This window comes from Myodes glareolus, chromosome 17 (genome assembly GCF_982192425.1).
Source record: "Myodes glareolus chromosome 17, mMyoGla1.1, whole genome shotgun sequence".
NCBI classification, from domain to species: domain Eukaryota; kingdom Metazoa; phylum Chordata; class Mammalia; order Rodentia; family Cricetidae; genus Myodes; species Myodes glareolus.
The window spans coordinates 66,170,554-66,196,366 of record NC_142042.1 but is presented as its reverse complement, the minus strand read 5'-3'; the positions used below and the strand labels follow the sequence as shown (position 1 = coordinate 66,196,366).

Below are 25,813 nucleotides of genomic sequence, written 5' to 3'. Positions count from 1 at the left end.
CACGTGCGGGACGGGCGAGCGAGGGAAGCGGCGCGGGCGCCCGCCACAGTCGTCCCGGAGGCGACTCGAGGCCGCTCTCCCCGCACCCGTCCCGTCCGCAGAAAGGGACCCCGGCGCTGCCGAGGGAGGGGCGCAGCCGTCCGCCCGTCCGTCCAGGGCGTCCACCGTGAGGCGGGCGCCCGGGCGCCGCGGCCGCTGCCGTCGCTGGGAGTGTGGGCAGGGCTGCTGGGGGCTTCCGTGGGCTCGGCCTCGCCCACCTCAGGAGGAAAAGCAGGGGAAGCCCCGGCGCCCGGCGGCCGCGAGCGGGAGCGCAGAGGACAGGGCAGTCCGCCCCCGCGCCCGCCCGCCCGCGCATCCAGCTCCGCGCCGAGGCTCCCACCCTGCCGGGCGCGCGTCTACGGCCAGGGGCTCGCGGCGGCCTCCAGCGCCCAGCCCCGGGGAATGCGGCGGCCCCCGGCCCCTGGCGCCACTCGGTGTCTCGGCTGGGCCTCCTCGCTCGTCTGCTCCGCGGCCTCGACGCTCCCGGGTCCCCTGATGGCGGCCAAGTGGTTCAAGGAGTTCCCGCTGACCCTGAAGACCGCGTCGGAGCGCGCCAGGCCCGGGGGCGCTGGCGGCAAGCCGCGCAAGAATTCGGAGACCGGCGGCGCGGCGCCCGCCCCGGGCAAGGGCCGGAAGAACTCGGCGGCCGAGCTGGGGGGCAGCAGGGCGGGCGGCGGACCCCTCAAGGACAGCCGGCTGTCCCGGGACAGCCTGCAGGGTTTGATCCAGGCCGCTGCCGGCAAGGGTCGTAAGAACTCCCGGGTCACCGCCACCGCCACAGCTGCCACCACTGAGGAGGAGCCCCACCGGGGCGCGGTGGCCAAGAGCGCTGGCTGCAGCACCTACATCAGCAGGCTCATCAAGGTGGACACACAGGAGAAGAATGGTAAGAGCGGCTACCCGTGTGGCAGCAGCGCCAGCAGCTCTAGCAGCTCCTCTTCCTCTGCGTCCTCTTCACCGTCCTCCCTGGGCCCCGAACTGGACAAGGCCAAGATAATGAAACAGCAAGACACGGTAGGAAGCCAGCGTCTCTACCTACCTCTCAGTGCTGGGGGCACACGGGAGCCTGTTGAACCCCAATATTCCTTATGCGTAAGATAAGTTCAAGATGTTTTCTAAGGTCCTCCCCTGAGTCCATTCTGACTCCCAAGTGACCGTTTAAAAATCATTAGACTTATTTTCTTTTGGAAAGATTTTTGCCCAGGCTTCAAGACCTTGACTGCAATGTTTGTTGTGTTTGGTTTTTATTCGTGGTTTAGAGGAGCAGCTGAAGGGAAGGGATAGAAATTGGCCCTTTTATAGGTGTGGTGTACTTTGGTCCTTGTTTTTGAGTTTGTCAACAAGGGGTACCAAGGCTAGATTTCTGTAGACTCTTGAGCACGCAGGAACTGTAAAGTGTGAGTTCCTATCTCCCAAGCCTCTCAGAGTTCCAGCATCGTCAAGAAGACAGGCCTTCCATTCATTCCGTGCATATTGCTGTGCTATAGAGTAAGGGCCGTGGCACTGGGAGGGGGGGATGGGGGGCTCAACGTCCTTAACGAGGAAATGCCCTTAAGGAAATTGCAGATCAGGAGAGAAGAAGGTGTTTCCTGAATCGTAGTCACGAGGGGGCTTCTGGGTGCTGTCCAGTGTGGGAAAGGTAAAGGAGGGGGACCTGTGACCCAACTCTCCATTCATGCAGGGCAGAGCAGGACTTTCTGCCCTGTGAGTAGGGAGAGAGAAGAGCTCCCACCCAGGTTTTACGCTTCAGCCCAAGCAACCGCTTCCTGGTGAGGGGCTTAAATTTCCTCTTGCCTCTCAACAAGCTGACGTAGACAGCCACGAACTTGTGGCTCCATTCAAGAGTTTACAGAGATTAGTGTGCCTGTCCTGTCCAGGCACTGAGCAGAGCCATGGGAAGATGGAGGTGGAAGAATCTCATATATAACTGGGTGGCTTACCTCACTGTTGGGCAAGGACTGCCACCTCCTACCTTCCTTGATGTATCTGAGCTGCAGCATGTGGAGCATGTGTCAAGGCAGATGGGATGGAGTGAGTCCCAGTCCCCTCTTGTGGGCGACTGGCATTTCTTAGGCTGTCTTTTCTGAGGTGACTAATTCTTCCAGTCTGACCCCCTTCTCTTCACTTCTCCCTTAACTGTCTGAATTACTTCCTCGTGGGCTTTCTAGAGACTGTGGAACAGGACCAGGCTTCCTCCCTGAGACGGGCTCTCACCCCCGTAGTGTCACGCAGTCACTCCAGAAGAGAACTGCTGTGCCCACAGAACACCTCCGTGCACCCTGTGGTTTGGGACCACAGATGCTCTTGCACACAAATACCATCAAAATTCTGCCTGTCCTAGCCGCCAAATCACTCTCCCTGTGGATTGTGGAACCCGAAACTTCTGGGGTACTGTCCGGTGCTAACCTGTGATGCCGGTCTCTTTGGAGCTTGTAAGAATTCCTTGAGGCCAGGAAGCAGGTCTTGGATTCCTTTTGAATCACCTTAGTGCTGTGGGGTGACCCATTCACTGGGTCTGTAATGCTTAGCTGGCAGGAGACTCCGAGCTGTCAGTCTGTGGTAGGACAGTCCTTCTCTGCACTGAGGCCACAGATACCCTCCCCTACCCACTGTCCACCCTGCCACTGTCTTGCTTGCCACACAAGCAAGGTACAGAAAAAAGTTTGTCTGACAGAGATACGTGATCAACTACAAAAGCTGTCAGAACTAATGAGAGGTTTTGACTCCTTGGACCTGTGGGAGCATTCAGCAGCCATTTTGATGCTGTTGCCATTTTCCTATCTGGGAAATCCTTAGCAACTGTCCTTTTCCATTGGACAGGTCATCATTTTAGAAGACTACGCTGACCCATATGATGCCAAGCGGACGAAAGGTCAAAGGGATGCAGAGAGAGTGGGTGAGAACGACGGTTACATGGAACCCTACGACGCACAGCAGATGATAACAGGTTTGTGGCAGGGGTCTGCCTAGTGAGGACAGAAGTACCACTCTCGTAATCAGGGGTGGGTGTGGTGGCGCATGCCTTTAATCCCAGCACTTGAGAGGCAGAGAGGCAGGAGGGTCTCTGTGAGTTCAAGGCCAGCTTGGCCTGTGTAGTGAATACCAGGACAGTCAGGGCTGTGTAGAGAGACCCTGCCTCCAAAAAAGTAGAGAAATATAGATAGATAGATAGATAGATAGATAGACAGATAGACAGACAGACGGACAGGTAGATGGTAGATAGATAGATGATAGATAGATAGATGGTACATAGTAGATAGATGATTGATAGATAGATAATAGATAGATGGTAGGTAGATGATAGCTAGAGAGTAGATAGACAGATAGGTGATAGATGATATATGGGGAGGAGAATAATTTAATCAGATACTACTGAATGGAAGAAACAGAAATTAGATCCAAATCTTAAAGGAAAAATTCCAAATTGTCTTTTGGTGTCCTTCAGAGTTATAAGAATTTGAAGAGTTTGGTTTTTAAGTTTTTCTGGTTTTGTACAAGATGGCATTTGAGAGTCTGCTCAGTCTGTAACCTTGACCTTCTAAAAATTTTGATTACATTTTATTCGAATGTACTCATACCACCAAGTGAGGATGGAAGTCAGACAGCTTGTGGGTGGCAGTTCTCGCCTCTGCCTTGTGGGTCCAGGGATCCGCCTTGGGCTGCCCCATCGCGCTGGTGCCTTTACCCACAGGGCTGCCTCACTGGCCTCATGCCCTTCGTTTTTAACATTGCCAATATGGCCTGAGCTAATAGGCCAGGCACTGCTTTAATTAACATAGTTTCTGTGTGATTATGTCGAATCTGGGCAGCCGGGAATGAACAAGCGGCCTCTGCCTGCATATTGTGCATATGATATACATATCGTGGCCACATCCAAAAGCATTGGCATCATAATGGAGATTACTAGTCAGTACAGATATATACTTCAGGGATTCAATCTGTAGACGTTTGCAGATGTAATATAATTTTTTTGTACTGTGGTAGAAGATTTATCTCAAGTTCTTCAACACTGAAACAAAGCAATTGATTACTAGAGAATAATTAACAATCCCTGCCAGCCGCTCCAGGCAAATCACAGAACACTAAACTAATCCTGTTGTTTTCCAAGTCCAAGTCATCCCAGTCTGTGGACTGAACAAAGCCTCATGTGGGTCTTGGCGTCAAACCTTTCTCTTTTACTCAGTTCTCATAAGTTGGTGTAAGGAGTAGGTAAGCAAAACATCAAACTAGTTGTTCAGATTTATTTGGGAATTTTAAAGTAAGCACCCATAATGAAGTCTGTGGCTCCTGCGTGCTGGCTGGCGTGTCCTGTTCACGTGTGGAGGACTTCACTGTGTTGAGACACACGGACGAGCTTTCCAGCCTGGGCTGGGTGCGCTGTCCCTGCAGAGGCTAGCAGAGAGGTGACTGTCACACCCTGGAAAGCCAAGACAGGCAAGAAGGAGAGACAGGAAAGCTTGGCTCTGTTTCCTGCTTCCCTGCTCACAGAGATAAGGTACCACTCTGCGGAGGGTGTGCCCTGGCCAGGCTGCAGAGGGTGTGCCCTGGCCAGGCTGTGACCCTGCAGGTCACTGAACTGTGGCCCCTGATGAAATCTCTGAATGAAAGGAAGTGAGCGCGAAGTCACTTTTACAAAGTATTAGTGGCCTAAACGGAACAAGGGAAAGGATTGACTTTTACATAGAACCAAGGAAAATGTTTTAGTTCCTATTTATTTTTAGAATTTCATACGTAAGTATAATGCATTATGATCACACCCACCCCTCCCCTCCAACTCCTCCTGCGTCCCTACCCCACCTTCTCTCAAACGCGTGGCATCTTCTTCTATAGCATATATAATAAATGACACATATGTATAACTATATGAATATAATATACATAAAGCCTACTGCTTCCCACTAGTGTTTGCCGCATGCATGTGGGTGCAGGGCTAAGCACCGGGGCACGGGCATCCTGGGCTTGCCCGGTCTAGAAGACATGGTTACAGCATTCCTCCTGGTCTCCCTCCTCCCCTTCTTCCACGGTGTCCCTGAACTTTGGCTGTAGCAGTTGTTGTAGATGCCCCTTTTGGGGGGTGGGTATCCACAGTTACTTATTTTCTGTGTTTGACCAGTTGTGACTTCTCTGTAGTGACCTCCACTGGCTGCAAAGCTTCTTTATTTGCGCGGGGGGGGGGGGGTGGCTCACACCTTTAATCCCAGTTTTCCGGGGGCAGAAGCACAAGGATATTTGAATTTGAGACCAGCCCGATCTGCAGATCAAGTTCCAGGACAGCTAGGGCTACAGGGAGAAACCCTGTCTTGAAAAAAAAAACGCTCCCACCTCCTCGCCCCCTGAAAGAAAAGGATAGGAAAGTAGCTTCTTTGCAGGGGGCGGGAAGTGCACCAATCAGGAAAGCCCAGGAGTGCAGCTGCCCACTGATGCTTCCCTCTAGCTACCCCGCCCCCCTCCTCGCCCCGTGCTGGGGATTGAACCCAGCTAGAACTCTGAGCATAGTAAGTCAGCATTTTGCACGTGAACTGCATCCCCAGTTCTATTTTCTTTGATTTGTCGCCTCAAAGGCTCTCTAACCATCCCCTATTTTACCAGGTGAAAACAAGCATAGAGGACTTCAGGCTTGTTCCACTTGCAAGACTTTATCTATCTGGTGTGTGGTTCTTGTGTGAAAATCAGAGTAGGAGTTAGTCCTCTCCTTCTACCATATAGGTTCTGGGCATTGAACCCAGGTCAACTGAGAGCATGCACCTTTACCTGCTAAACCATCCAGACACACACATACTTTTTTTAAAGTGTGTACTTTTTTATTTAAAAGACAAGGTCTGCTCAGTATAGTTCTTAAACTTTTCTGTTTGATTTTCATGACAGGGTTTCTCTGTGTGGCCCTGACTGTCTGGGCTCTTGCTCTATAGACCAGGCTGGCCTGGATCTCAGAGTTCCTGCCTGCCTCTGCTGGCAGTAAGGCATTTACCACCACACTCAGCAAGGTCTGTTTCCTAAGTAACCCACGCTGGCCTTTTGCATCTGGGATATAGACATCAGCCACTATGCCTGCTATTTTGGTTCCCATTGGCTTTTGTTCATTAATTTGTTTTGAGGCAGAGCCTTGCTATTTAGTGATGCTGTCCTTGAATTTACTGTTCTCTGCCTTCCTCAGCCTCCCAAGTGCTGAGATTACAGTCTCTCACTTGACTTCACAAGATTTTTTTCAGAATAGATAAAGAATTCGAGTTGAGATCTGCCACTCCAGAGTGAGTGGTCTGTCCCCAGTGCACATGGCCCAGACATACTCAAGTCTTGGAGTACGTGCTACTATCCCAGGCTCGATCTTGACATTGGTGTATCATGTGAATCTGAGCAGAGGGACAGCCTAGCTTTGGGTCAGTGTTGTAAGAGGCTGCTTGATCGTTTCCGGCTGCCCAGAACTGAAATAATCACACAGAAGCCCTATTATTTGCAATACTGTTTGGCCAATAGCTCAAGCGTATTTCTGGCTAACTCCTATCTTAAATTAACCCATCTCCATTAATCTGTGTAACACCACGAGGCTGTGGCTTACCAGGTAAAGTTCCAGCGTCTGTCTGCAGTGGGGCTACATGGTTTCTCTTGACTCCGCCTTCTTTCTCCCAGCATTCAGTTTAGTGCCCCCCCACGCGCCTAGCTATTCTACCCCATCACAGGCTCAAGTGTTTTTTGTCTTTTGTCTTTTTTTTTTTTTATTAACCAGTGTCATTCACAGCATACGGAGGGGAATTCCACATCAGATCAAGTCTGCAGTGTCTGTGTAGGTATCATTTTAAGTATGTCTGGGCCATGTGGCACTGGAGACAGACTACTCATTTATGTTTGCAAAAATGCAGGACTGGGTGCAGGAGATTAGCAGAAGCCTGTCACTCTTCCACTAAATTACAGGCGCATTTTCCCTGAGCAGCATTCTATGTAATTCAGCAATGTGGCTTTTAGCCACAAAATTGAAAGTTACACACTAGGCAGGTCTTTAGGAGACTTCTCAGACAGCTGTCAATTAGCACGAGGATTCTTCCCAGAGGAGGGAACACTGCTGCTCCTCAAGGGCTTTCAGGTTCCAGACTTGCCAAATAACCTTACCAAATGCTGCAACACCAGTGTCAAGGCAGGGACTGCTAGCCGGTCCAGGAAGTGAAATAAGTTGTCCACCTCACTCAGTTGAAAAGGCGTTACCAGGGCAGCCGGCAACTGGCAGCTTTGACTGTTGAACTCTTGTCAAAGATTGTTTTTAAATTTTTGTTTTGCCTCCAAGTAGTTTTATTGGTTTGTTTAAATAGTCAGGTCAACTCCAGCATGTTAGAAAAATCTCCACGTGAATTCTTGTGTTCTTCTTAGTGCTGGAGCTTGGTCCCGGGGCCTCATGCCTGCCCAGTAGAGCTCTGCCATTGAACTGCACCCTGCTGAGTCTTTAATCTGTCTCTCCTAGGTACATTTCAGGGCGTCTGAATTGTACCTGCCTTTGTTGAAGTATCCCGAGTTCTCTGATAGAAATACTAACTTCAGATTAGAAACTTGAGCACTGGTAGAAGCCCCGTTCCTGACTCCAGGAGGAAACTGAGCTTTGTGAGGCTTCGTGTTTGGTGGCTTTGGAAACGTGAAAGGGAGTAGGGGAAAAGATATGCTATTTAGAATTACAATTAAAATTTTATATTTGTGCCTGGAAAGATGGCTCAGTGATTTCTCACTGCTCTCCTAGAGGATCTAGGTTTTGTTCCCAGCACCTTCATGGCCCTCATAGCTGTCTGTAACTCATTCCAGAGGATCTGATGCCCTCCTCTGGCCTCCACAGGCACTGCATAATCATGGTGCACAGATACACATGCAGGCAAAACATTCATACACATAAAACAAAAGTAAATGAATATAATCTTTTTGGTTTTGTTTTTTGAGATAAGATTTTTCTGTAGCTTTTGTGCCTGTCATGGAACTCACTCTGTAGATCAGACTGGCCTCAAACTCACAGAGATCCAGCTGCCTCTGCCTCCCAAGTGCTGGGATTAAAGGCGTGTGCCACCACCATCTAGCGAATCTAAATTTTTTAATAAAAAAATGGCAGGAAGAATTCTTTATAAAGAATACACGCAAAGTAAGATATGGTAGAGAAGTCTAGGCTGCCGACTCAGTGGCCTGCAGGGGAGAGGCCTAGCACCTGTCAGTATGCTCCAGGACTTTGGTGATGTGACCATGTGATGTACATGCCCAGCAAACATAGCCACTCTGACTGTTGAGAGAGAACCCTGGAACCCTGTTTTTATTTTTTTATATTTATTTATTTATTTTGGTTTTTCAAGGCAGGCATTCTCTGTGTAGCCCTGGCTGTCCTGGAACTAGCTCTTGTAGACCAGGCTGGCTTCGAACTCACAAAGATCCGCCTGCCTCTGTCTCCTGAGTGCTAGGATTAAGAGAACCTTATTTTTAAAGAGACTTCCAGATAATATAGGATGATAATAGAAGTTAAATTTGTTGCCAAGTGTGGTAGTGCACTCCTATAATCTCAGTCTCTAGGAAACTGAGGCAGGAGGATCACGGCAAGTTAGAAGTCAGAGTGAGAACCTGAACCGCAGAGTGAACCCTGCATGATCACAGTTGTTGATAGCTAGCTGAAGACACTGGCCTCCTGTGTGTGTTGAATGTGAGTGACTTAATGTGCAATGAGAACTGCGGGCTGGAGAGGGAAATTTTCCAGGCCCTGTTGGGCTCCGTACATATCAGCTGCGGTTTTCACTGGTGTGGGACAGCCCTGGATCTCAGAGAGGCTGCAAATGAGTGTTTATCTGCTGCCAACCACAGCACCCCGTTGTCTGCCACAGTAAATGGCCTCTATCGGCAGCCAGGGTGTAGCTTCCTCTGCCATTTCCTCCTTCTCAGGCTCATTTCCTCTTGGAACCAGCTCTGCACGTCAGGGGCTATTCTCCCTGCAGGAAGGGTCGGCCTGCAGCCCTGTGATTGTTTCTGTTTCTATGGCGCCTCAGGTTAGGGACAGCCAGGTGTTGGAATGGACGGGAAGGTTAATGCCCTGGAAGGGGGAGGTGTCGGCTCTTTTCCACCTAATTAAACATGTTTCAAAAGATGTTTTACCAACTTCTCCATTCCTGGGCCATGCAAGGAAGAAGCATTTTCAGCTGTGTGCTTTCCGGCTGACTCCTAGTCCATTTCACACGAAGGGAACAGGAAAATGCCACAGCAAAGATATATCACACACATATGTATATCAATCACTGTATCGCATTTGAATGTCAGTCTATTGAAATTTCCCTGTGAGAAGAACTTCCACCCTAAGGATGAACTCAAGATCTCTACCTAAGGATGGATCCAGGATCTCTACCTAAGGATGGATCCAGGATCTCTACCTAAGGATGGATCCAGGATCTCTACCTAAGGATGAACTCAGGATCTCTACCTAAGGATGGATCCAGAACCTCTACCTAAAGATGGATCCAGGATCTCTACCTAAGGATGGATCCAGAACCTCTACCTAAAGATGGATCCAGAACCTCTACCTAAGGATGGATCCAGGATCTCTACCTAAGGATGGATCCAGGATCTCTACCTAAGGATGAACTCAGGATCTCTACCTAAGGATGGATCCAGAACCTCTACCTAAGGATGGATCCAGAACCTCTACCTAAGAATGGACTCAGGATCCCTACCTAAGGATGGATTCAGGATCTTTACCTAAGGATGGACTCAGGATCTCTACCTAAGGATGGATCCAGAACCTCTACCTAAGGATGGATCCAGGATCTTTACCTAAGGATGGACTCAGGACCTCTATCTAAGATGGACCCAGTCTTCCTCCTTAGGTTCATACAGCTCTCTTGGAGCAGAGTTGAAGCGAGGATCTTTTTTTTCTCTTTATTTCTATTTTATGTGTTTGAGTGCTTGTATGTATGTATGTATGTATGTGAACCATGTGTGTGAAGAGGTCAGAAGAAGGTGTTAGGAACCAGAGTTAGAAATGCTTGTGAGCCACCGTGTGGGTGCTGTGAGCTGAGCCTGGGTCTTCTGTGAGAGTAGCAAGCACTCTTAACTGAGATGTCTCTCCAGTCCTGAAGCTGGGATCTTGGGAAACACTATCTAAACTGAGCAGCAGTGAGTTCCGATTAGAAACCTAAAAATTCTAAATCCATCCCCTGGGTTCCTTTGTGTGTTCTGCTTCCTTGAAAAACGATCTTTCATTTTTTTTTAAATGCCAGCCTTATCTCAGCTGAACCAAGAACAGAATATGTTTTTGTTTCTTGTTTTTCATTACTATATCTAAAATAGGCAATGAAGAAAAAGTCGTGAGGTTGAAAGTCAAGAGTCTAAGACAAAGACACAGCTCTAGCCTCAGACAGTGAGCAGGGGACAGTCCTGCCCCTGTATTCACAGCCTTGTGCTGTGCTGTGTCCTGTTTGGGGGTGGTGCCAGGAGAGCTTAGCCCCAGAGAGTCGGAGGAGGTGGGTAAGGGATATCCTCAAGTTTAGCTGCTCATCGGAATATTCTAGTAGTTTTGCACCATCTGGCTTGCAAGCTACATCCACCAGTGAAGTCAGGTCCTGTGAAGGTGAGGACCAGGTGAATAAATGTGTGTTACAGTTTGCCCAGGTAATTACAGTGGGCATAGACTTGCATGGGATTGGAGGCACAGAGGTGGTTGCTGCACAGGGTCCTAAATTCCACAGATCCAAAACCTCACCCTCGAAATCAGTCATCACGCCCGCCCCCCACAATCCCACACCACATACCTCACACACACAGACCACATACCTTACCACCCACACACATACATACATACCACCCCAACAGACACATCACATACACACAATCCCACACCACATACCACACAAACACACACACACACACACCTCATACCTCACCACCCACATACATACATACACACCACTCACCCCCCCAAACACACCACATACACACAGTCACACACCACATACCACCCACACACACAATGCGCACGCACACGCACACAAACACACACGTACATACCTCACTGTTTTAGAACTCCGAATGTGGCCTGGACACAGAGGTCGGCCTGCCTCTGTCTCCTGCGTGCTGAGATTGAAGGCGTGCATCTCCAAGCCTGGCTAAAGTTTGCCCTCTTTAATTTAGTGGCCTCCTTTGAGTAACTTTCCCCACCCACTGTCCTTGCTTTGTCACAGAGCTCTCACTGAGGCGGTGACTCTCTGGGGAACAGAATTCCGTCTGTTTCCACTTGTCTCTCCTCTCTTCCTCACTGTCTCTCCCCTCCTTGCTCTTGTTCAGCCACCTCACCTGGAACCCCTGGCAGGATTCTGCCTTGGGCTGTCTGTTCCCTCAGTCAGCGTCCTCTAGCAGTGCCTGTGTCCTTGCAGTGCTGACAGCTGTCCACGGCCACCATCTCCTGGACGCACACTTGCAGGTCTACGTTGTCCTCTGCCTGAACACCGCCCCGTCATCACCACACCGCCATGTGCTCTGCCAGCATAAGCAAGGCGTTCTGGTCCCTGCCCCAGCCATCCCTACGAAACTGGAAACATGTATGTCAAAAAACTAAGTACACAGTAGTAAGAATGCACCCATGGCAACTCTGAGCCAGCGGAGGGCCAGGTGGGCACAAGAGGCTTTTCCACAGAAGAGATGCCTGGTTAGAGGTCGTGGACTAAAAGACCACAGATGCTAATAGGCGTAAATGTAATATGTAGGAATCCTCAGAGATTCCATCTGGTTAGGACGATCTGGTACGGACCCGGCGCTCAGGTTGGACTGTTGCCAGACACTGCCAACTCTGTCCTACAGTGGCGAGTTGTTTAACTGTTGATTGGCCAGTTTATATCGGGGTTATCTGTACACTCATGTGTCACGTCAGACCAGACACTTCTCGCTTCCTTCATCCTATACGCTGCTGTTAGAGTTACCACAAAGTGACTCACAGATAGAATTATTACTGCCTGTTTTTAAGATTTTTAATTGGCCAGGCATGATAGCACACGCCTCTAATCTAATCCCAGCACGTAGGAAGCAGAGGCAGGAGAATCTCTGTGAGTTTGAGCTCAGCCTATTCTACAGAACGGGTCCCAGCACAGCCGGGGCTACACAGAGAGATCTTGTCTCGAAAAACCAAAAGAGAAAAGAAAAAAAATAGACAAGATTTTTTAATGGTTTTTCACTGTACACGGCACAATCCAAACTTGGTGTTCTTGCTATTGGGAGAAACCCCACTTCCAGATGAGTTCCAAACATCTCGCATTTGGGGGCTGAGGCAGGAGAGTCCTGGAGTTCAAGGCCATCTCTCTCTGCATTGCAATCTCCAGGCTAGCCGGGCCTCCATGACACCCTGCCTTAAAAAGCAACAAAGATGGGGCAGGAGAGATGACTCACTCACTGCTTTGGCAGGGACCAGAGTTTGGTTCCCAGAACCCAAGTCTGTTGGCTCAGAACTGTCTGTAGTTGGAGCTCCAGGGGATCTGGCACCATCCTCTGGTTTCTGCAGAAACACACACACAATTAAAAATAAATAAATCTTGAGATTTTTTTTATTTTAAAAAAATGGCAGAGCTGCAGAGATGACTCAGCGGGTAAAAGCACACGACTGTTCTTCAGAAGTCCTGAGTTCAATTCCCAGCACCCACATGGCGGCTCACGACTCCGCGCCCTCTTCTAGTGTGCAGGCGTGCACGCAGACAGGACACTTGTATACACAAATAAGTAAATCTTTTTTTAAAAGATGTTAACAAAACTAGGAAACCCCCACAGCTTGCTTCTCTGGACCTTACCCTTCTCCAGCTAAGAGCTCTCAAACCCTTCCTTTCCTCTGGACTTTTGCCTTTGAAACTTTCCTCTCCGCTCCCTGGGATGGCAGCTCACCCCTATGTTTCCCACCTCCCTATCTTCATTCATGCAGCTTTCTCCGCTGGAAGTGACCTTCTCCGTCAGAGTCAGCTCATCTTCCATTTTTCTTCCACTTGGAGTCCATCCAAATGTGTGTCAAAGAGTAAGGCTTCGAGCGCCCCGCTTCCTGCTTTCCACCCCAGGCCCTGCCACTACCGGTCTGGGTCACTTCCTTGAGCTCTTTGTGCTTCGCTTCTCTTTAACATGAGGACGCCGCCGTGTCTGTCTCGCAGACTGTGAGCATCGCACCAAGAGCGGTGTCTGCTGTGTTAGATGATTTGGTTTTCTGCTGTAACACCTCTTATTTAGACTTATCCTTCAGTCTACTTTGTGAATGTGTCTGGCTCCCAGTGCTCCGAAAGCGTCTGTATCTTAAGAATGTGGATGGAAGCCGGGCATGTTGCCACACTCCTTAAATCCCAGCACTCAGGAGGCAGAGGCAGGTGGATCTCAGTGAGTTCCAGGCCAGCCAGGGCTACACAGAGAAACCCTGTCTCGAAGCAAGCCAAGCCTGACTAAGGCAGATAGTTTTCCTGGAGTGTTGTGAGCAGTGTTTTCAGTGTACAACAGCTGGTTTGCCTTTAGATGCTCTCTTTGGTCTGGGCTTCCGAATAAGAAGAAGGGTTACAAGATCTGAAGGTAAACTTTACTTAAAGCAAACACTAGGGCAAGGAAATGAAACTCCTACCCAGAGGACTCTTCTTCACTACCCTGGCAGGGACCTGGAGGCTCCAGCCTTCGGGTATCAACCCTCTTCTTGGCCTCAGCCCATTTGGCTGTTCTGAGAGGCGGCTTCTTCTTCCTCCTCTTCCTCTTCCTCCTCCTCCTCCTCTTCCTCTCCTCTTCTTCCTCCTCCTCCTCCTCCTTCTCCCCCCTCCTCCTCCTCCTTCTCCCCCCTCCTCCTCCTCTTCTTCTTCTCCTTCCCTCCCTCCCTCCGTCCCTCCCTCCCTCCCTCCCCTCTCTTTCTCTCCCTCCCTCCCTTCTTCCTTCCTTCTTCCTTCCTCCGCCTCCTGAGTGCTGGGATTAAAGGCATGCGCCACCACTGCCGGACTGAGGCATTCTTCTTCAGCCTGCCTCTCAGCATCTGTGCAGCCTGACCAGGGACAGTGTGGTGGCTGAGTTCATGCAGGCACAGCATCTTGTGCAGTGGCCAGGAAAGCTCTGTGCCTCCTCTTGCTTCCGCAGCATGGCTGGAGAGTAGCCAGCCCACACCAGAACAGATCTAGAGCATTCTACTGCCTTAGCCAAGGTTGCCCGTAGGTTACCCACAGGCCTCATGACACCTGTCCATGTCTGTCTGATTTTCAGAAATCAGACGTCGTGGTTCCAAAGACCCCCTGGTGAAGGCCCTCCAGCTGCTTGATGGCCCATGTGAGCCAGGGGAGAGCATGAAGGTGGAGGCCACAGCCAAGAGACGCAGCTCTAAGGACCTGCTGGGGAAGCCACCACAGCTCTATGACACCCCCTATGAGCCCTCAGAGGGAGGCCAGCGGGTGGCAGAAGTGAAGGCACGGCCAGCAGACAGCAGGCTGCCAGAGGGGGATGATCGACCTGCCGCCGAGTATGAGCAGCCCTGGGAGTGGAAGAGGGAGCAGATCGCACGAGCCCTGTCAGGTGAGGGTGCAGCACCTGCCACTCAAGGCCTTCTCCTCCTAGCACTTACTGCCTTCCAGAGCTGACACAGCAATGGTCCAGGTTCACTGGGCACAAATGTGGCTTTTAGCACATGTGTACAGCCCTTCAGTACATGTGTGCAGCCATTCAGTACATGTGTGCAGCCCTTCAGTACATGTGTGCAGTCCTCAGTGCATGTGTGCAGCCCTCAGTACATGTGTGCAGCCCTCAGTACATGTGTACAGCCATTCAGCACATGTGTGCAGACCTCAGTACATGTGTGCAGCCCTCAGTATATAGGTGCAGCCCTCAGTACATGTGTGCAGCCCTCAGTACATGTACATAACCCTCAGTACATATGTGCAGCCCTCAGTACATGTGTCTGTTGAATGCTGGTTAGTGTAGGTAGTGAACATACCTGTCACCTAGCATGAGTTCACTCTGAGGACACTCTGAAAAAGTTCTCGGACTTCCAGAGCAGAGTACTGGTTACTGGAGCCTAAGGGAGGAGCGGAGGAAGGGCGAGCTGGCCCTCCCTGCCCACCTGCAGAGGAGCCTCGGCCCTGGTGATGGCTGCAGACGGTAATGAGAGGCGACTCTCGATGGTGCATCAAGTCCGTTTGCCTTGCTTCCTCACTACATGTCTGTTATTTTGATTCCATCTGATTGTGAGAATGAGGGTAACATGGTAGACCAGAAGACAGCTTGTGGAGTTGGTTCTCTCCTTCAACCATGTAGGCCCCGGGAATTGAACCCAGGTTGCCAGGCTTGGTGGCAGGCACTTTACCCCCTGAGCCATCTTGCCATCCCACAAGTCTCTTTTTTAACAGGGCATTTGAGAGAGAAGTCTAGCTATGGATGAGGCACACGTTCTGCCTGCATTCCCGGACTTGGGAGGCAGGAAAACCAGGAGTTCAAGGCTAGTCTGGGCTTTCCAATACTCTGTGTGATCAAAATGACAACCAGGCTGCAATTGTGCCCTTAAAACTGCTCGCTCCCCCTCTCTTGCTGTGGCGTAGCTGTGGAGACGTCTTCAAGGGCTGTTGGAAAAGCCTCTTGGTCACTTCACATTGATTTCCCATCACCAAAGCTATCCAACTGGAGATGGCTTTTCTAGATCTTGACCTCACTTACTCTTCAAGCCTGTGAGGTGCTCACAGTGAAATAGCAGCCTGGGTAAGAGAGATTAGTGGACCGGCCGCTGGGGCTGAGTGAAAACTAGATTGTTTTTGTTGTCATTTGGTTTTCTTCCTGCCTCGGTTTCCTTAGTGTTAGAGTCATATGCCCCGATTCCCCGCTAAAACTGATTCCTTTAGGAAGATTTTCCAAAGTAAAACCTAGATTCAAGGTAGAGTCACATCTTCAAATGTGGGCCTAGGAAAATATTTCCTATTTAGTTAGTCCAGGCTGGCCTCAAACTCCTGCGCTCAGCCCGAGTAGCTGGGATACCTAACTTTGCTTATGTGATCGTTTCTAAGTAATTTAAGGGAAAGTTGATAAGCAGGCTTAAAAACAATAAGAAGAATAGGTGGGGTTGTGCTGGAGAGGTGCTCAGTGGTTAGAGCACTCCCTGCCCTTGCAGAGGACCTGGGTTCAGTTCCCAGCGCCTACATGGAGGCTCACAGCCGTCTGTAGCTGCTGATCCCAAGACATAACGTTTCCATTTGACCTTCACAGACTTTGTTTTGCCCTTGATTTAGAATTTTCAAGGTGTCTTTCCCGTTAGCAGTAAATCCAATTAGAAGTGGACACAGCGTACTGGTTGGTGGCAGCACGCCGATAATCCCAGCGCTTCCTACACAGCAGCAGGAGATGGCAAGTTCTAGGCCACCCTAGGCCCTGGGAGAGCTCGCCTAAGAAGAGAGAAAAGCAAAGCCAGTCTGAAGCGGCTCTGTTTGGTCTCTCCTCTGCCCATCCTAGGCGGCTCAGCAGCTCTCGGGTGTCATTTCATGATTTGTCTGTCTGGGGGTCTCATTCTTTTGCTTACTATTTCATAGTGAAAGTTACCGCTGATTTTATAGGAAGAGGATAGACTCACTAAATTCCACTAGGTGTATGTTTAAGTCTTTTGGAAAGACATATTCTCTGAGAGTTTCATACAGTGTATTTGTATCCTGTGCTCTGCTGTCCTCTGACTCCTCTCGGTTCTTACCCCCTTTGCACCCACACAGCTTCTCGCTGAAAAGAAAAGAAAGGGGGGGGGAAGCCACTAAAAACTCCGAGTCCTATTTGTTTTGGCCAGCTGCTCCTGAGCTGACGTGGTGTCTGTGGCGAGTGTGGTGGAAGACAGCTCCTTCCCTGTCCTAGCAGCTAGCCTTGTGAATAGCTGCTTGGCTGGGGTGGGACCCAGTGCCCATGTCCCCTCCTCCCTGGCTTGGGCTTGTGTAGGTCTGTGTGAGCTGTCCCAGCCTCTCTGAGTTCCTGTGTGTCTGGCCTGTTGTGTCTGCAAAGCGCTGTTTCATTAAAACCATCTACCACACGTGACTCTAACAGCCTTTCTGCCCCTCATCTGGGTAGATCCCTGAGCCTAGAGGCTAGGGTGAGAAACAGATGTCCTGTTCAGGCCGGAGTGTTCTACAGTCACGCTCGAAATTTATATTTAATCTTTAAAAGACAAACAAACAAAACTTTTTGTAACCATTTTGAAAGTCATGCTGAAACATGAGTCTCCTCTTGTGTTCCCAAACTGTTTTAAATGGAGGAGTGCCCTCAAGGACACTGGCTTTTTGCTCAGAGAGACCCTGCTATGCACTGGAGCCGACCTTTGAGGAGGGGCTGTTTCTTCCCTGGGCTAAAGCAGGCGTGAGGTATTTCCCTTTGAGGGTTGCATGGCTGCCCTCTGTGGTCTCTGGTGTTAAGTGGCATCTTCCTTCCAGTCCAGTTTGAGGGATCTGATCGATCTCCTGGAAGAGAGGACACAGGAAGACCCCACCCCTGGCAGAAGACCTTGAAGCCGACTCTGTCAGACCACAGTGACAGGGAGAAGGTGGACCCGGGCCTGGCCCTGGAAAAGCAGCCGTGAGTCTCCCTCAGTGACTTCGTCACAGCCTTGCGTGGGGTCCCCGGCCCATTTGGGGCGACCCGTTTCATTTATGAATTCTTGTCCAGTAGGGTTTCTAAGCACAGTGCATTTGCTCAGGATGGAAGGGCTACTGTATCCTAAGGATTCTACATACGCCTCCTTCCATACAGAGGGGAAGTTGGCTTTATTTTGTTTTAATTATTTATTCTGAATGATTGTTTTGTGTGTTTTGATACCCGAAGAGGCTAGAAGAGGACGTTGGAAACCCTGGAACTGGAGTTGTAGGCGGTTGTGAGCCACCACGTGAATGCTAGGAACTGAGCACAGGTCCTCTGCAGCGCGGCCAGTGCTCTGAACCGCTGAGCCCGCCCCGAGGCCTAGAGGGAACTGTTTCCAATGGCACCACCCTCCTGGACTTGGCTGTGTCGGGTTGAAGGGCTCTGTGACTGGGACCCCTGGAGTCTGTATGGTGTCTGCCCTGAATATGCAGCAGGATCTGCCGAGACTGTTGAACTGTGCTTTAGTGGAGTGGTCTGTAAGTGATGCTCACAGTGGGTTTGCACTGTGACGCTGTTTTCTTCTGTACCCCTACAGTTGGTATCACGGCACCATTACCCGAGCTGAGGCCGAGAGTCGACTACAGCCCTGCAAAGAAGCTGGTTACCTGGTCCGGAACAGTGAGTCAGGTAGCAGCAGGTACTCCATCGCGCTGAAGTGAGTCCTCCCGCCACGGGCAGCCTTGTCTGGGTCGCAGGGGTGTGCTGGCTGGGTCACGGGTGTGCACCGCCAGAAGACAAAAGGCATGTACTTGGACAGCAGATGGCAAAACTCTGCTCAGGATGCAGAATTGCCGCTCGATTAAAAACCCCAGTGTCTATTACAGTCATGGTGGTCCTGTTTTCGTTGTCATTGAACGCTAGCCAGTTTCAGCCTCACGTTATCATATCTAAGGCCTCTTAGAAGAGAAATAATTCCTGATTTAAAAGAAAAAGTGAAACTGGGCCGTGGTGGTGCACGCCTTTAATCCCAGCACTCAGGAGGCAGAGGCAGGCGGATCTCTGAGTGTTCGAGGCCACCCTGGTCTACAGAGAGAATCCCTGGTCTGTCAGTCATACACTGAGAAACCCTGTCTCAAAAAAAAAAAAAAATGGTGCCAGGGCTGGAGAGATGGCTCAGTAGTTAGAAGCACTGACTGCTCTTCCAGAGGACTAGGGTTCAATTCCCAGCACCCACATGGCAGCCAACAACTGTCCGTAACTCCAATTCCCAGAATCCAGTGCTCTCTCTGGCCTCTGTAGGGACCAGATGTGCACATGGTGCATAGACAAAAAAAGACACAGGCAAAACACTCATGACATATAAAGTAAAGAAAAAATAAAGAGTGCGTCTAGGGTTGGGGCTACAGCGCGGCGGGAGAGCGCTTGTCCAGCGCGGCGGGAGAGCGCTTGTCCAGCACACGAGAGCCCTGAGTTTGTCCAATAGCAGTGCAAAAAAAAAAAAAAAACAATCAATAAAAATTAAAAAGAGCAGTTCAATCTCTTCGATAGTTTTTTTTAAGATTTAAAATTTTTTATGTTACTGAGTATTTGCCTTCCTGTATGTATGTGTAGCACATACATGTCTGATACCCATGGAGTCCAGAAGAAGGCATCAGATCCCCTGGAACAGGAGTTACAGAGAGTTGTGAGCTTCCATGTGGGTGCTGGGAACTGAACTCAGGTCCTCTGCAAAAGCTGTTAACCACTGAGCCATACCTCTGGTGTACACACACACACACACACACACACACACACACCAATTCTTTCTTTCTTTCTTTCTTTCTTTTCTTTTTTCTTTTTCTTTTTTTTTTTTTTTTTGGACAGAGTTTCTCTATGTAGCCCTGGCTGTCCTGGAACTCTGGAGTTCAATTGCAGACCAGGCTGGCCTCAAACTCACAGGGATCCTCCTGCCTCTGCCTCCTGAGTGCTGGGATTAAACCCTATGTGCCACCATGCCCGGTACTCCCGTGTAGCCCAGGTTTCTCTCTAACATAATGACCCCCTCCTCCCTCCCCAGTGAGAGATCTACAGGCGTGTGCCAACACACCCAGATTCGGTCATTTTTCCTTATTCCCTAGTACGAGGGCCCTCAATGAATACTGAATCCTTGATTGTCAAGATGCCAGCTGCGTTTGATACTAGTCTCTTCTGGTGAAGGAGGAAATGCTGAGTTGCCTGTCTCGCTCTGTCTAATTGTGCGCAGAAAACTCACTTTTGCCTGGTGGGCTTGGCAGAACGTGTCTCATGGAAATTCTCGTTGCTCTGTGAATTCAGTGGCATTATATCGGAGGATCATTGTCAGAAGCCCTAACAGCACTTCCTTCCTGAGGAAACTGAGCCCCTGCAGCTGAAACAATCAGACTGGAAGGGAAAGGAGGGGGAGGGGCACAAGAGCAATCTGGCTCAGAAAAACGGGGTAGGCCACGCGGACAATGCCAGGAACAGCCGCTGTGCTCCTGAAAGCAGTGTTCGGATTAAATCTCGGAGCCTTCACTGCCAGCTGTCATCATGTGCAGCTAGGACTGGCCCTTCTGCACGGGGCAGGGCCAGTGGACAGTTATTGTTGTCCATTATTATTATTAATGTGTTCCTTTGGGGAAAAATAAAGAAGTAACCTCACGTGTCTCTTTAGCAGTGGAGGGGGTTGAACGTAAACTGTGCAGTGGCTTGGGCTTCAATACTCTTCCAATTTGGGCCATAGAAAGGATTTATTTAGCTTTCCCTCCGGTCCTGACCGCTGGTGTGTACTAGTGATAAATAAGTTGGGGTGCCATGCATTTAGGCCTAGAAACTTCCAAACACGCCATCAGCTTGTTGAATGCTTCTCTGTCTATGTGGAACAATTGCAGGAGAAGGTGAGGACCCATGCACCCATTGTGAGTCTGGCTGGGATGGCTTCCAGGGGGCCAGACTATCTGCTCACTCATTCATGTCTCCTTGTTTCTCTCCTCTAGGACCAGTCAAGGGTGTGTCCACATCATAGTGGCCCAGACAAAAGACAACAAGTACACGCTGAATCAGACCAGCGCTGTGTTCGATAGCATCCCCGAAGTGGTACACTATTATTCCAGTGCAAAGCTGCCTTTCAAAGGGGCAGAGCACATGACCCTGCTCCACCCCGTGCACAAGCTTCACTAAACTTTAGCCAGCAGGAGCCCAGGCACCTTCAAGGGTGTTGGCACCCAGCATCACGTGGACAGGACTCTGCTGCTGCAGGCCCAGAATTGGCGCCTAGAAGTCAAACAGTCTTTGGTCTTAAATCCAGGACCTGTGGTCTGATCCGTTCTTTCTCTTCCTGCCAAGTAGCTATACTGCAAGAAGGTATTCTCTGCCTGTTGCCTTCTCCCTTGAAGTAGGAGGTCCGTTTCAGGTAGATCTAGAATTCGGGAGCACTAACTCGTCCTCGGTGCTGTTCTCCAGAGTGCCTAGCCTCTGAACCACAGAAAATCCCACGTGGCCACGTGGAAGATCCTGCAGTGTGAGCCCCTCACGGGGACTGGACAGACAGTGGGAAGTGGGAACAATGGACAGGAAAGCTGTCTTTCTCCGTGTCCTGGCGCAGCTGTGGCCTTCACACACATGCATAACTTAAGGACTGTGCAGAGGATTATTGCCGGTCAGCCTTCCTAAGGGTTTGCTTTCTCCTTCTCTGGACATCCGCTTCCAGTCGAGCAGTGATACAAGCAAACGCTGGACGGAAGCTCCCAGGTTGAAGTGCTGCCTGGAGCCCAGCAGTGCCGTGCTCCGTGGAACTCTGCTTATTATTAATCGTGCTCCGAGGAGCTGGTTTCTGATTCTGAAAACCGCACAGAGCTCAGCAGCTGTTTTGTTCCCGGGTGATTACATAATTCAAACACCTTTTGTTTTCTCTTCGTGCATTTCAGTTGCGTGGAATCATCTTTAAGTTTTCTTTCTAAAATTAGATTTACTCTGGAGTTTTAGTAAATTTTTTACAACAAAATTGGGATCCGGCTGTATGAACTGAGTCTCTGGTCTGGGAAGAGTTGCCCCATGTACAGAACAAACCAATGTGTGCCTGTGGAAACATTTGGAAAGGACTGACGTTGTCTCCACTGCCCTCCAAGACACTACATCATTGTACCCTTGTGACCAGGGCGGTCTGCCATGAGGGGGCGCTGTGGGGAATGGGGTGTATCAAACTGGACAAATGGTTCGTGCTCAGGTGTGTAAACTGGGCCATGGCAATGCACTGACCACCTTGGGGGACAGTGAATGTTTGTGGCTTCTCTCAGGTGCACAAGAAATATTAACCCGGTCAGACTGCTTAGGAAAATACAGCTCCGAACTTAGCACCCGTCACTGGGCCACTGTGACTGAGGCAGGACGGTCCAGTGAGGGTGTGAGCCAGAGGGTGGTGTGATCTTTCTGTTTTAAAAAGGTGAAGGGTTTTTCTCAGTGGAGCCGGTGCTCTTCCCAGAGGCTGTTCTCACAGTACCGACGATCGCGTGCAGCGCAGGGTTTTCATTTTCAAGCTCAGCAGCCAGAGTTCCAGTTCCATTCAGCAAATGTTTGTTATCGTTTATTGTCTTGTATATGTGCACTGTTCACTATGTTAAGCCTATTTTTAGCTCATCAATCTAGCCGCAAAGACTTATTTTTGCTTAGCCTTCCTTACTCTTCAAAGGAAACCGAGCTGTTGTCTTTAATAAACGATGAGAGAATTATAAAATATTTCTGTGTGTGGAAGAATCCGGGTCCACACCCAGCGATCTGGTGTATGCGGGCCTGGCGGTCAGGGTCTCCTGGACTCTGCTGCACGCCAGGGTGTTCTTTGCGTGATCGGAAGTGGAGGAGAGAGTTTATATATAGTCCAGTCTTCACAGTAGGGGAGGGGGGTGTAAAAAGCAAAAATATTGCAGATTAGTGGAAGGCCAGTGAGGGAGTGGGTTAAAGCTGCTGTTTTCTGCCTAGGCCGTGACACAGGTGACACAAGGTGACAGATGCCACTGAGCTCACAGCTGGGCTGCCACGTAAAGCACCCTCTGTTGTAAAAACAATTAGGCCCAGCAGGGTGTCCTAAGCGCTCACTGTGAGCCTGGGCCAGGAGCTCCGAACCCTTGGCCTTTCTTCCTTTTTCTCCTGAGAAAGTATTTCCCTGTTACCTTCATTCCTTTGCGTTGATTGTGTCTCCCAGAAATTCTTTATCTTAAAAGGTTGTCTTTAGATAAAGAATACCCTCAGGATGCCTTGTAGAACTGTCCTTTTTTTTCTTCCTTAGAAAAACATATTTGTAAAACTGCTGTGTCCCAGGGCATTGACTTAGAGAGGGGCCCTGAGAACAGAGGACCCCATGTGTTCCAACTGGCTACCTGGGAGATGAAGGCAAGAGTTCAAGACTAGCCTGGGCTGCAGAGTGAGAGGGTTTCCAGAAAGAAAAAGGCAAATGGCATTTCTATTCCTGTGATGCCTCAGTGGCTTATGTAAGGATGTCTTTAACCCCTGGGTTTGCACATTTAAGTAGGAATCCGCACAGGCCTGGAGGATGCTGAAGAGGCTCTGAGTTTGAGCTTATTCCTGGGTTGTACTTTAGGGCTGGAGAAGTGGCTCAGAGGTTGAAAGCATTTGCTGCTCTTTGCAGAGGGCCCTTGTTCAGTTCCCAGCACACACATGCTGCCCGGTTCCAAGGTATCTGATAGCCTCTCTAGCCTCTGAGGGCACCATGCTTGTACCTGGTACACACACACACACACATACAAGCAAAACACTCACACATAAAGTCTTTTTAAAGCTTGAAAAATAGGACTAAAACAACGGAGGGATTTTAGTGTACGCCACAAGGACAGTGATGCTAAGTAGACAAGCGTCTTTTCAAGTCATTAGGTGAGTGCCTTAACAGGCCCCTGGAAGACAGCCTTACAGGCAGAGCCGGGAGGAGCTCTGAGTTCGAGGTCAGCCTGGGCTACAAAGTGAGTTCCAGGACAGTCAGGACTACATAGAGAAACCCTGTCTTGAAAAGCCAACCATCCAACCAAGCAACCAACACAGTCTTACTCTTAGCCGTTTAAAGACTCTCCCACTGTCCTGGAGTTCAGTGAGTGGCCTCTGCCTCCGGGAGGGGAGCTGGGCAGAGACCTGTAGTTCTTGTTAGTTATTTGGATTGTTTACCAATGTTCCCACTCAATGACTAGCCTTTGCGGTTGGACAGATGTTTGATTCAGAGGAACAACTGTGAGACTCTCTTTAGTCGCTTGCTAAACGAGTCTGCCCCTTCTGCTAAAACGCCCTTTGAGTTACAGGCTAATGCCTTATCTTCCCTTGCCACTGTGGAGAAGAAACCAGTGCATTCTAGCTTTCCTTCCTCCTGCGCGTACTTCCATGATACTGGGGACTTCACTGATCTCTCCCTTGAACCCCACATCCGTTGTTCGCCTTTCTGTCTTCTATAGCCAGTACCAGTTTAACCTTACACCCCCTCAGATTCGCTCTTCTTTTTCCCCCCCCCCCCCCCCCGCATTGCTGCTTCCTACGTTCCACTCAACCTGCTGTGAGCCTTCCCTGCCTCTCTTCTTGGCGAGCCGTTTGTGATGAAAGGTGGTGTGCTACTGCCATCTACTGGAGTAAGAGAGAACTGCAGATGAGACCTAAGCTGTGCATTTCAGGGTGGTTTGTCTAAAGGATTTCGGATACAGTTCATAAATCAGAATAAATGACGACATGACAATTGCCGTCTTGAACAACACCTTTCCATAGGAAAGGGTGATTTGTCTCCTAGCATGACAGTCACCCGTGAGGCCCTGGACCAGGACTGGGTCATGTAGTCCACAGTCTTCGATCTTTGAAGACTACACTGTCAACAGATCATTGAGACCGGCTTCCTTATGTCAAGTTCTTAGCTGTCCCGTCTGTTGTCAGGAGGATTTGACATTTTAAATATCGATTAATACATTGTTCTAACTTTTTAAAATATTTAAGAGATTATAATGCAGGTGGCTTGACAATCCATATTGTATCGGAATCTTATAAATTGTTGGCTCTCTTGCATGGGCCAGCGTAGCTGCATGCCTTCCAAAGGATGCTTTACTCTGAATGTTACAGTAAATGCTTTGCCAGGAAAAACAGTCATTTGGCTCTCGTTCAGTTAGCTGAGGTTTGTTTGTTTGTGTTGTGTTGCATTGCGTTGTGTTGCGTTGTGACGATGGGTTGCGTGACCAGGGCTGAGCTGCCCCCATCAGTCACCTCCCTTCGTGGCAGGTACTTCCTGTGCAGTCACCCACCTGGGGCTTTCTGTGGCAGCGCCGATGCGGGAGTGTGCCAACACAGGGGCAGCCTACAGCCCAAGCGTCCCTCGCGCCACCCTTAGAGCCTCCTTCTCCGCTTTCCCTGGGGTACAGCCACAGCGCAGGTTTCTTTAGTGGCTTAGATGTCTTCTACAGCACATCTCTTTGTTCTCCTCCTCAGAGCTTCAGAAGGGGTGAGTGTGTGTGTGTGTGTCTGTGTATGTGTCTGTGTGTATGTCTGTGTGTGTATCTGTGTGTGTGTGTCTCTGTGTGTATCTGTGTTTGTGTCTGTGTATGTGTGTGTGTCTGTGTGTGTATATGTGTCTGTGTATGTGTGTGTGTCTCTGTGTGTGTGTATATTTGTCTGTGTGTGTCTCTGTGTGTGTGTGTATTTGTCTGTGTCTGTGTGTGTCTGTGTGTATATGTGTGTGTCTGTGTGTATGTGTGTCTGTGTGTGTGTGTCTGTGTGTGTATGTGTGTCTGTATGTGTGTCTCTGTGTGTGTGTGTATTTGTCTGTGTGTGTCTCTGTGTGTCTGTGTGTGTCTCTGTGTGTGTGTCTGTGTGTATGTGTGTCTGTGTGTGTGTATGTGTGTGTGTATGTGTGTCTGTGTATGTGTGTCTCTGTGTGTATCTGTGCTTTACTGATACAACCATGGCCTCCCATTTGTGGGATTTCACACTTAAAACTCGGTTGTGAAGCTAAAAAAAAATGTAAAGTTTAAATTCACATATGAGGCAGGGGGCACAGGGCTAGATCCTCAGCCCTCGGGAGGTGGAGGCTGGAGGACCAGCAGTCCAAGGTCGTCCTCTGTTACTGGAGTTCAAGACCAGCCTGGGCTACCTTGTCTCAACAAGGGGTAGGGTGTCTGGGAACTGTAACTGTGGCTCACTGTCATCCCTCTAAAACCTAGAGCAGTGGTTCTCAACCTGTGGATCTCGAGCCCTCTGAGGTTTGAATGACCCTTCCACAGGG

The 25,813-nt window shown here is 49.8% G+C and overlaps 1 protein-coding gene across 2 annotated transcripts; it reads left to right on the top strand.

The window, feature by feature from the left end:
- The first annotated feature begins 237 nt into the window (after positions 1-237).
- She (Src homology 2 domain containing E) lies at positions 238-22,293 on the top strand. Of its 2 annotated transcripts, none has more exons than XM_085678192.2 (6): positions 238-1,053; positions 2,860-2,986; positions 14,236-14,541; positions 17,418-17,559; positions 18,158-18,259; positions 20,556-22,293. In XM_085678192.2, exons 1-6 carry the CDS (start codon positions 442-444, stop codon positions 20,737-20,739), a joined length of 1,473 nt encoding a protein of 490 aa, XP_085534318.2. In that variant the 5' UTR covers positions 238-441; the 3' UTR covers positions 20,740-22,293. The 2 variants fall into 2 exon arrangements, with proteins under 2 accessions (XP_085534318.2, XP_048312636.3); XM_048456679.3 differs by having other exon boundaries at positions 273-1,053; positions 18,158-18,277.
- The last annotated feature ends 3,520 nt before the right edge of the window (positions 22,294-25,813 follow it).

Bases quoted from the DNA above. Each gene is read 5' to 3' on its own strand.
- She (XM_048456679.3), top strand. From the start codon at position 442: ATGCGGCGGCCCCCGGCCCCTGGCGCCACTCGGTGTCTCGGCTGGGCC. The intron at 2,987-14,235 runs GTTTGTGGCAGG...TCTGATTTTCAG, and splicing joins CGCACAGCAGATGATAACAG to AAATCAGACGTCGTGGTTCC. The intron at 18,278-20,555 runs GTGAGTCCTCCC...TCTCTCCTCTAG, and splicing joins AGGTACTCCATCGCGCTGAA to GACCAGTCAAGGGTGTGTCC.